The sequence below is a fragment of the Labrus bergylta genome, chromosome 12 (assembly GCF_963930695.1).
Source record: "Labrus bergylta chromosome 12, fLabBer1.1, whole genome shotgun sequence".
Classification (NCBI taxonomy): domain Eukaryota; kingdom Metazoa; phylum Chordata; class Actinopteri; order Labriformes; family Labridae; genus Labrus; species Labrus bergylta.
In genome coordinates this window covers 435,245-445,918 of record NC_089206.1, presented here as the reverse complement: position 1 = coordinate 445,918, position 10,674 = coordinate 435,245, and the positions used below count along the sequence as shown (strand labels likewise).

At 45.2% G+C, this 10,674-nt stretch overlaps 1 protein-coding gene across 1 annotated transcript in view; it reads right to left on the bottom strand.

Moving 5' to 3' along the window:
• Positions 1-6: 6 nt before the first annotated feature.
• Positions 7-10,674, bottom strand: part of plxna3 (plexin A3) — a 25,662-nt gene continuing 14,994 nt past the window's right edge. Inside the window, exons 6-17 of the mRNA XM_065961623.1 lie at positions 6,474-6,570; positions 5,554-5,744; positions 5,213-5,361; positions 4,915-5,035; positions 3,957-4,093; positions 3,707-3,877; positions 3,497-3,590; positions 3,211-3,330; positions 2,499-2,618; positions 1,833-1,976; positions 694-928; positions 7-463 (exon numbers count right to left, since the gene is read on the bottom strand). Coding sequence (XP_065817695.1) covers positions 60-463; positions 694-928; positions 1,833-1,976; positions 2,499-2,618; positions 3,211-3,330; positions 3,497-3,590; positions 3,707-3,877; positions 3,957-4,093; positions 4,915-5,035; positions 5,213-5,361; positions 5,554-5,744; positions 6,474-6,570 — 1,983 coding nt within the window. The 3' untranslated portion in view covers positions 7-59. The remainder of the gene's footprint in view (positions 464-693; positions 929-1,832; positions 1,977-2,498; positions 2,619-3,210; positions 3,331-3,496; positions 3,591-3,706; positions 3,878-3,956; positions 4,094-4,914; positions 5,036-5,212; positions 5,362-5,553; positions 5,745-6,473; positions 6,571-10,674) is intronic.

Genomic DNA, 10,674 nt, shown 5'->3' with positions numbered 1-10,674 from the left:
GTAATAAAACAGAAAACTTCAGACTGGATTCAAAGTCCTCTGAGAACGCAGAAACTTTATCAGGATGTGAGAGAGGCGGCTTCCTGCTGCGCTCGCTTAATTAAAGCTTCATACACACACACACACACACACACACACAGACACACACACACACACACACACACACACACACACACACACACACACACACAGACACACACACACACACACACACACACACACACAGACACACACACACACACTCTATCTGTAACGCTCCCTGTGTGTGTTTTTGTCCTGCAGGTGATGAAGCTCAGAGATTTGATGTTTTTTAGTCTTACGTCGAGCTCCTTGAGGACCGGGTGTTCCTCTATCCCGGGGAACATGACCCTCATGGTGTAGTTCCTGTACTCCAGGAAGGGGATCTTCACTCCGTCCATGTCGTTGGTCAGCTCCTGGATATCGGTCTGCAGCTCTGCAAACGCTGAAGGAAGGACAGAGAGAAGAGGACGGCTTAAGTTTCTGTACGACCAACGTCTGAGGAGCGTTCCACAAAATATAAACGACCTTAAAGTGCAGACATCGATATCTCTGATTGTTGTAAAGTCACTTTTTCAGTTATTTTAACAGCCTTATATTCACGCCCGACGACAACGCACGCCTGCACGCCTGCACGCCTGCACGCCTGCACGCCTGCACGCACACACTACGTACCCTCTTTGCACTCCAGCGCCACGCGGCTCTCCAGGTTGTCCATCTGCAGCTGGAGGCGTTTAAGCGTGCGGTCGGCGTCTCGGGTCTTCCTCTTGTAGGCGATCAGCACGGCGATGATGGCGATGAGCAGCACGCCTCCGCCCGCTCCGATGCCAATGATGGCGGGCAGCGTGAGGGCGCTGTCCGAGTAAATGTGGAGCGTTCCCGGGGAGTACTCCAGACCGCCGACCAGGATCTACAGAGGAGGAAGGAGAAATCAACAAGGATGAAGGAGACATTGGAAGAAGTAGGAGGAGAGATAGCAAAGGAGAGGAGAATTGGAAGGAGAGGAGATAAGGAAATAAGGGAGAAATTGAGGTAGGGGAGGAAGGAGGAAGGAGTCAAAATGGGATAAGGAGAGGAAAAGAGGTGAGGGATCAAAAGAAGGAAGAGAAAGAAAAAGGAAGAGAGGAGGAAAGGACAGACGAGGGGAGGAAAGGACAGAGGAGGTAAAGAAGGAGGTGAGAAAGGGGAGGGGGGTCTTTATAAAGGTGAGAGTCATTAAGAGAAGCTGCAGGGCATCATGGGTAATTGGTCTGATATCACAGCTCTTCCTACTGGACGAACTATTGATGAATTATTAAAGTGATTGATTATTCATCAATACGGATCGCCCCGTCCGTCTCTCTCTCTCTTTCATCTTCATCGCTCCTCTTCATCATTTATTCATCGAGTCGTTCAAACGAGCTTCATCTGTTTTTATAATCGATGTTTATAACCTGAGAGAGGAAACGCTTTAATAAAACATTCATACAGATGTGATTACAGCTGAACAGGTGTGTGTGTGTGTGTGTGTGTGTGTGTGTGTGTGTGTGTGTGTGTGTCTGTATGTGTGTCTGTTTGTGTGTGTGTGTGTCTGAGTGTGTGTGTGTGTGTGTCTGTGTGTCTGTGTGTGTGTTTGCATTTACCTCCTTGTATCCTCATTTCCTCCCTCCTTTCCTTCTCATTATTACGAGCTAATCTAAATTAAAATGTTTGTGACGATTAACTTTTCTAAGAAGACCAAAATAAGAAACCTCAAAGTCTTCTTACTGGTGAGTTTAACCAATCAGGCGTGAGGGGTGAAAGAAAGTGGGCGGGGTTTATCTCCCGTCACTCACCAGGACTCTCTGTTCTCCGGTCAGATCAGGCGAATCACAGAGCAGCTGGTTCTCGGACACGGTGAGCAGACACGGCGTCTCCCCGATCAGGACGGTGTAGTTGAGACGGTTGTTCCCCGGAGCCGGAGGGATCAGGTTCTTCCCCTGAGAACACAAACAGAACGTCAGAACCACAGAGACGGAAAAGTACGAGCGGTGAGATAGACGGAAAGGACGAGAAGTATCTCATCATAAAATAAATATTTTTTATTTTGAAGGTTGTGGACAAACTGAAGTGTGGTGCTTTTATTTTGAAGGTGGACAAACTGAAGTGTGGTGCTTTTATTTTGAAGGTCGACAAACTGAAGTGTTGTGCTTTTAAAAGTGGACAAACTGAAGTGTGGTGCTTTTATTTTGAAGGTGGACAAACTGAAGTGTGGTGCTTTTATTTTGAAGGTGGACAAACTGAAGTGTGGTGCTTTTATTTTGAAGGTTGACAAACAGAAGCACCACAGACGTTACCTGCCTCCAGATCAGCCAATAGAAATATTCAAACACAAGATGTCAAGATTTGGACCCTGAACCATCCACAACAGAACTTGATCCCCATAACCCAGCTGGAGGTCTCCAGCTGGTCTCGGAGTTTACTCACTCTTTAAATGTGTAATCACAGTTTTTGGTTCTCACCTTGAGGATGATGGGTGACCCCGGTTTGACCTCCAGGATCCCAGAGTTGCCCAGGGGGTCAAAGGTCGGGTTGGGGTAGTGGATGAAGGGGGTGGAGTTCAGGACGAGCAGAGCGGAGACCTGAACAGAAACCCAACACCACGATGAGAACACAGTCGGTAAGAAGAGATAAAAAAAACATCCTGCAGGGGGCGCTGGAGTCCCATCGATGGCGGTCTCCATGCTGGAAATGCTGTCTCAGTCTAACTTTCAGTCAACCTAACGACAGGCTGAGAGCTGGAGCTGAGGCGGGTTTTAAACCTCCTGACAAACCGTTACACCGCGCCCACCTGTCAATCAGGTCAGCTACACGCCTTATTGTGAATAACTCTTATCCTTCATCAAATCAAAACTGATGAGTCATCAAAACATTCACCCCCCGTACAGTGTGTGTCCATCCAGACATGAGCTAATCACACCTATTTGGTTTTTTGAACCAGGCTGTAAACATGTTCATCTCTGCTGTAAAAACAGGCTTTTTAGAATGGGTGTGTATGTGACTTCCTGTGCTTCTGCAGCCAGCCTCTAGTGGACACTCCAGGAACTGCAAGATTTTACACTTCGGCATCAGCTTCATTTTTTAACACTGCAGGTTTCTGCTTAACTTCTACTTGCTGTGTGTGTATGTGTGTGTGTGTGTGTGTGTGTGTGTGTGTGTGTGTGTGTGGATTACCTGGTCGAAGATGAAGCCGAACTCGTCGGGTCGCAGCGCCCCCTCTGGTGGGTTGGGTTTCGTGTAGATCAAACCAGGAGCCAAACAGGTCATAGTGCTGTCGTTCATCACGGTGCAGAACTACACAGACAAAAAAAAGATGTTTAAGTTGTGTGAGCATCGGCTCAAGAGAGGAGGGGGGGGGGAGACAGCTCTCTAATGTTTTGAATTTAGACTGCAGTACCCATTTTAAACACTAGGAGTCAGAGTTACATACTGCTCCTTTAAGTTTTTAGATTTTCCTCACGTTGTTTGTCTCGACTCCTCCGTACTTCGCTCTCACTTTGGGCTCCTGGATGGTCAACAGGTTCGTCCCTGTTACTGTAATCACCGTGCTGCCACTGTACACACACACACACACACACACACACACACACACACACACACACACACAGGTTACAGATCGACCCTCTGATTGGTTGTTGGATTGAACATCTTGTATATCTGTAATGTTTACTTGAGGATGGTCCAGTTTGGCTCGATGCTGCTGATGGTCGGGTCCTCTGTGTAGACGTATTTGGTCTCTGAGCTCATCACCTCTGCCCTGTCAATCATCAGGCGGATGGGGGCGGGGCCAGAGCCCGACAGGGAGGCGGGGGTAATGCAGATTATTTCCCGGTTGGTCCGTCTGAAAATTAAAAGATAAATGTGAGGCTTGACATGAAATATAAAGTCTCATTATTATCTTCATAAGATCATTTACTGACTTGACAAACAGACACTCCTCCTTGTCGATGTAGACTATGACGGTGCTGCCGGCGTCCAGGTGTCGACCCGTCACCGTCAGTCGAGTTCCCCCAGAAACAGGTCCCCTCTCTGGACGGACTCGGCTGAAACTCGGGCTCTGATGGACCAACAGGAAACAGGTCAATACAGGACACTCCGATAGGAAACAACTGAATTACGCTCACTGTTAGGACACGCTGTTAGTAGACTGGACAGAACTTCAAAATAAAAGCCCAAAAATTAATTTTAAACATGCAATTAAAAGTCCTACTAAAAATATTGACATTGTGTTTGTCATCTCTACAACAAAGAGGAAACTCTTCTCGTTTCTTCTCGTGCAGGTTTATCTGAGCGGACTTCCCTTCATGTCCAGTTCATGCAGTGAACACTTTCATCACTTCCTCTCGTCTGTACACCTGATGTGAATCATTGAAGTCAAAAAGACGTTTGACTTTTATCTGCTCATCTGCTGAATTTCCTGATAGTGAACTTCCCTGAGGGGATCAATGAAGTGCATCTTTTTAGAGATTTATCCTGAATATTTGAACTTTTATTCTGAAACTTTTTGATAGTATTCAAACTTTAAGATAAGAAGAAAAACTAAATATGAAGTCATCACGATGTCAGGGCTTCATTCAGTGTTTTATAAAGTGAACTCGATCAACTCTGTTTTATTGTGAAGGATTGTTTATGTTCCTTTCTTCCTTTAGCCCTGAGTAAACTCGCTTTTAACAACGTGTAAACAAACGCATGACATCAGCTTTGAGTATCCTGTGGCGGTTTGGAGCGTTGGCTGTTCACGTCCTCAGAAGTTACCGCTACATGAGCGCGACCATGAGATGCAATATCCATATGACCACTAGGGGCAGTGTAGAGGTTTTACTGTCTGATTTATGAGGTGCGCCCTCTAGAGGACCAGTAACACACACACACACTCACCACGAAGGAGTACGTCTGCGTGGAGAGGGTTCGATACTCGGCGCTGCAGACGCCGATGCAGAGCTCAACTGGACCGCCTGGAGAGTGAGGGAGGAGCGCCTCGGCCATGTCGCACACGATCCTACACACACACACACACACACACACACACACACACACACACACACACACACACACACACACACACACACACACACACACAGTTGAGAGTCTATGGCGTCTGGTATCAAACAATCGACTTAAAGAATCACATGGAAGGTTTGAACTCATGACATCACACACGCTGACACACACTGACCTCTCGGCGCTGATGTACTGCGAGGGCACCGGGTTGCAGCGGACGCCGGCCACCTGCACGTGAGCGATCTCCTTCACCTGCAGCCCCAGGTTCTCGCCCTCGATCGTCACCCGCGTCCCCCCTTCCCGAGGCCCCGTCAGAGGGTCGATCTGTGGAAGGAGGAGGGAGGGGCGGATATAATGTCCATGATCTTTATGGTCGTTTATCTAACAGCTGATGTCTCTTTACAAATCTGAACTCTGCACCAAAAACTAAGAAAGATTTTAAAATCAAGTTCTCAAACTGTTAATAGAAAATCCTCTGTGATTATGTGAGTAAAGGTTGCGGGTTCGATTCCCTACCCTGGTGATGCGCGGGTGACTGCAACGCAGATTGTGTCGGCCGTGATGCATCCAGTTCTGCTCTGGCGCCGGGCAGTGTTGCCGCAGGAGACACTTCCTGGTCTCGGCGCACCATCCACACTCGAACGCCGCGGGAGCTTTGAGACACTGACCGCAGCTGGAGCGCTGAGCCTCGCACTTATAGAGCAACGCTGCAAACACACACAGAAGGAGAGACAGGAGAAGAGAAAAGTTACAGCTTCTGATTTATCTCCTGTATTTCCAGAAATAAAGATCTGAATGTCCCCGCATGTGGAGAGAAAGTTCAAAGACAGTCTTCATCAAAACCAGTGTCAGCTTTTTGAAATCTACACACTCACACACACATAAACTAGACATCTTAAAGGCTTTATATGTGATGTTTTGATCCAGCAGATGTCGCCCTTGAGCACCAGCATGAAACCAAAACAACTGGCGCTGCATTGTTGTGTTAGCATGCTAATGCTAGTGATCTTTATTCTGCTGGTATCTTCACACTGCATGTAAATTTAGCTGAAATGAGCGTGATCTAGAAACACAGTTAAGCAGTGAGTACAGTATGTTATTCTTCTTTTCTCTAGTCCCTCAATTAAACAACTTTTATACACGAGGGGAGGAGTCAGCCGGCCGTCCTGACGATGTAAACAAAGTGAAGATAGGACTCTGAAAACTGTGAAAACATCACAGACAGTGGGACTCGGGTGTTACACCCATTGTAGACAGTCATGACTCACAGAGTTATTTTCAGAGGAGATACTTGATTTCTACATTTAAGTGTGAAAAATCACATATGAAGACTTTAAAGTTATGAGAGATCAGAGTTGTACCCATTCTACCTCGGGTAGGGGGTATCTGAGGGCGCACTCACACAAGACCCAGAGTTTGTGTCGACAGTTTTTTACCTTTCATAGTTAAAGGCTTGTCGATGAAGAAATCTCCGTCCCAGACGATGGAGAAATCCACGGGGAGGTCGCCGGCCTCGTCTCCTTCATACCAGTACTAAAGAGAGAGAGAGAGAGAGAGAGAGAGAGAGAGAGACAGAGAGAGAGAGGGTTATTATGATGGTCTGACACTTCTTAATTGGGAAACCTAAAATTTAATCATGTGTTAATTATAATCAGACAGGGGTAAGACATTTTAATTAAAGGAGAAGAAAGAGGAGAGAGGTGAGATTAAAACTGATTTAAATAAACATACAGAGGATTACGTTCACACACAGTCCATGTTTATGCTGCTAAAAGTTCATTAATGAAGAAGACAGAACAATTCCTACTTCTCTAAAAGACGATATTAGCGTCCAAAGGAAACATGCATTAGCTAACGTAGCTAAAGCTAATAATAGTACAGCTTGTTCTGCAGATGAGAATGTCACAGGGGTGTGCAAATATTACGTCTTTACAGCTAATGATGGGGCAGCTAAAACCACAAAACCTGATATTTTCACATTTGTTGCTAACGCTAATGTTAGCTTTTGTATTTTTTTATTAAACTGTTAGCCATTTGCGGGGCTAAAATTGATGCTACTGGTTTTGTATCAACATTAAATAAATTACTGATTGTTGTTTCTAAATATACTATTCATATAACTTTTAGTAATATGAAGAAAACATACAATAAAACAAATATTATGCAGCCATTACAGGCCACACCCACTAATAACAGACCACGCCCATTAATAGTCACTTTAAGCCTTAATATAATGTAAACAGGTGAGTTGAAAAAACATTCAGCCAGTATAGATTAAGAGAGAAATGAGATCTAGAGACACAAACTGTTTTTGTACCAGGATGTAAACATGTTTATTTTAACATAGAGCTCTATGGGGACTGACTCACTGCAGGAGACAGACTCTAGTGGACACTGGAGGAACTGCAGCTGTAAAGTTGGACATTTTAACATAGAGCTCTATGGGGACTGACTCACTGCAGGAGACAGACTCTAGTGGACACTGGAGGAACTGCAGCTGTAAAGTTAGACATTTTAACATAGAGCTCTATGGAGACTGACTCACTGCAGGAGACAGACTCTAGTGGACACTGGAGGAACTGCAGCTGTAAAGTTAGACATTTTAACATAGAGCACTATGGGGACTGACTCACTGCAGGAGACAGACTCTAGTGGACACTGGAGGAACTGCAGCTGTAAAGTTAGACATTTTAACATAGAGCTCTATGAGGACTGACTCACTGCAGGAGACAGACTCTAGTGGACACTGGAGGAACTGCAGCTGTAAAGTTAGACATTTTAACATAGAGCTCTATGAGGACTGACTCACTGCAGGAGACAGACTCTAGTGGACACTGGAGGAACTGCAGCTGTAAAGTTAGACATTTTAACATAGAGCTCTATGAGGACTGACTCACTGCAGGAGACAGACTCTAGTGGACACTGAAGGAACTGCAGCTTTTTTGCTCCTTTTTCAGCTCTGAAGAATGTTTGGCTACATGAAGGGAAAACAAGCCATGCACTGGGTACAGCTTGAAGAAAAAAATAGATGGAAAGGAGCAACACACACACACACACACACACAGAGAACTGAGTAGCGTTGTCATGGCGGCTGCAGGTCTCTATGGTTACCTGCAAAAAGCAGTCAGAGAAACTACATAATGGATTTAGAGCTGACGGGAACCTAATCTACCTGCCGTCTCCGAGTGTCTCATCTTAGATAAACAGTGGGGTGTTAATGGAACAGACATACAAAACAGAGTGTGTGTGTGTGTGTGTGTGTGTGTGTGTGTGTGTGTGTGTGTGTGTGTAGTCTTTGTGAAATGAACAATACAGCCCATCTCCAACACTGTTGAAGAGACAGAGAGAGGCTGTGTCCTGAATATGTCAGCTCGACTCGAATGGCACCAGATAATCTGACACCACACACACACACACACACACACACACACACACACACACACACACACACACACACACACACACCAATAAAAATGCACACACACTCAAAGAAGGAGAGAAGTTTTCTAAAAGATGGAAAATCAATGAGTCCTAATGACTCTGGTCTGCTCATTTCATTAACTTACAGCACAATCACACACTTATGAACATACACACACACACACACACACACACACACACACACACACACACACACACACACAGATAGATTAATTAAGGTGTGGCGGCAGTATAACCTTACTTCAGCAAAAATATCTAATGTAAAAATGTACTCTGCCACACTGCAAAAGGTTTACTGCTCACACACACACATGCACACCCACACACACACACACACACACACACACACACACACACACACACACACACACACACACACACACAGGCACATTTAAACACTCACACACAAAATTAACAAATTTCATTAAGTCGCAGCAGCTTCAGTTCAATATTCCTCCATCAGCAAAAAATATCACCATCCAACCAGAGTTTTACTGCTTTTTACTGTGCACACATACACACACACACACACACTCACTCACTCTCACACACACACACATACACACACACACACACACACACACACACACACACACACACACAAACATATAAATGCCCTCAGAAAATACACACACACAGAAACACAGGGTTGTAATTAATAAAGCGTTTGTATTAAAATGATCTTTTCTGCAGAGCTGCAAGAATGACCACAATATTAATAACTGTGTGTGTGTGTGTGTGTGTGTGTATGTGTGTGTGTGTGTGTGTGTGTGTGTGTGTGTGTGTGTGTTAGAGTGATGACCACACAGCTGAAATATGTGGAATATCAGCACCAATAAAGAGAGAAAGAGAGGGAGAGAGAGAGAGATGGGAGCGTGTGTCTAATGCCCTGATTTTTCCATTAAAAGTAGCCAGCTGAGCCCGACAGAGAAGCATCATAACTCACACACACACACATGCACACACACACACACACACACTCACACAGACACACACTCGAGCGCCAAGCCACCATGATGCAGCATGAACACGAAATTGTATCTCCATCCCCTCTCCTGCAGGTTTTTGTGTCTTCAGTTCCAAGAAGAGGGACAGAACTGGGTTCAGTTTAAAGAGTGATTCTGCTGTTTTTTAGACCTGGGTACAAATCTTAAGCGGTCGAAATCACAAATAAGTAAGATTTGATTTGCTCCAGTAGCTGTGTTTGGCAGCAGTGAAACAGGCTGTAATGTCTGCAACAGGCTCAGATTGTTCTTCTGAGGTGCGACATCATCGGTACGAACTAATAGTTTCGTAGGAGGTTTAAAAAAACAGCCAGCGTTTACAGACGGCCAAACTCAACCCACAATGCATTGCTTTTTGGTTCACTTCCTTTGTTTGATTCAGATCGCGTTCTCACCTTCAGTGAATCGTACTCTGGTGCACTTTGAAGCGAACAGAGACAGCAGAGTGAAAACAGACGACAATCACAATGTAGCCCCTCCCCCAGGTGGGTGACACTCCCACAGCTAGGTGTTTGTTCTGCCCTCTGAGTCTGCCTTCTCACCGTAAACAATAGGACATGGAGCAAGAAAGACCGAGTACACCCAAGCCCTTCCAGAGAGGAGGCGTGGTCAGACACAGCTCATTTACATATTTAAAGGTACAGACACAGAAACAGCCTGTTCTGAGCAGGGCTGAAATAGAGGGGTTTATAGACATGATCAAATACAGGATCAGAGTGGATTTAGAACAAGAGACTTCACACACATGTTTTGAGGAGCTCTGACACTTATTTACACTGAAGAAGAAGAGGAGGATATGTAACCTTTAATACACAAAGAAACTATCTAGACCAGTAGCTCCTGTGTCCTGGGAGGAAAAATCTGTGTTTTTATCAATGGAGTCTGATGAGTAACAGCTGTTTGTGGTTTAAAAAAAATCACCTTCCTCTGAAACACAAAGCTCTGTCTCTGCAGGGATCCTGTCTGTAATGATGTCACAACCTGAGCCTCTCCACGCTGTGTTACCATCTTTTTAAAAGTGCTGCATAAATAAAGTGATTATTATGAGAGACTCCTTTAGTTGGAATTCTCCCTCACAGATGAGTTTAACATCTCTGCTTCTCTCTAAATTTTCCTCTATGTGTGTGTGTGTGTGTGTGTGTGTGGGTGACCTGCTGTGTTGTAGCTGTGCGATCTGTGTTGTGCGTCACTT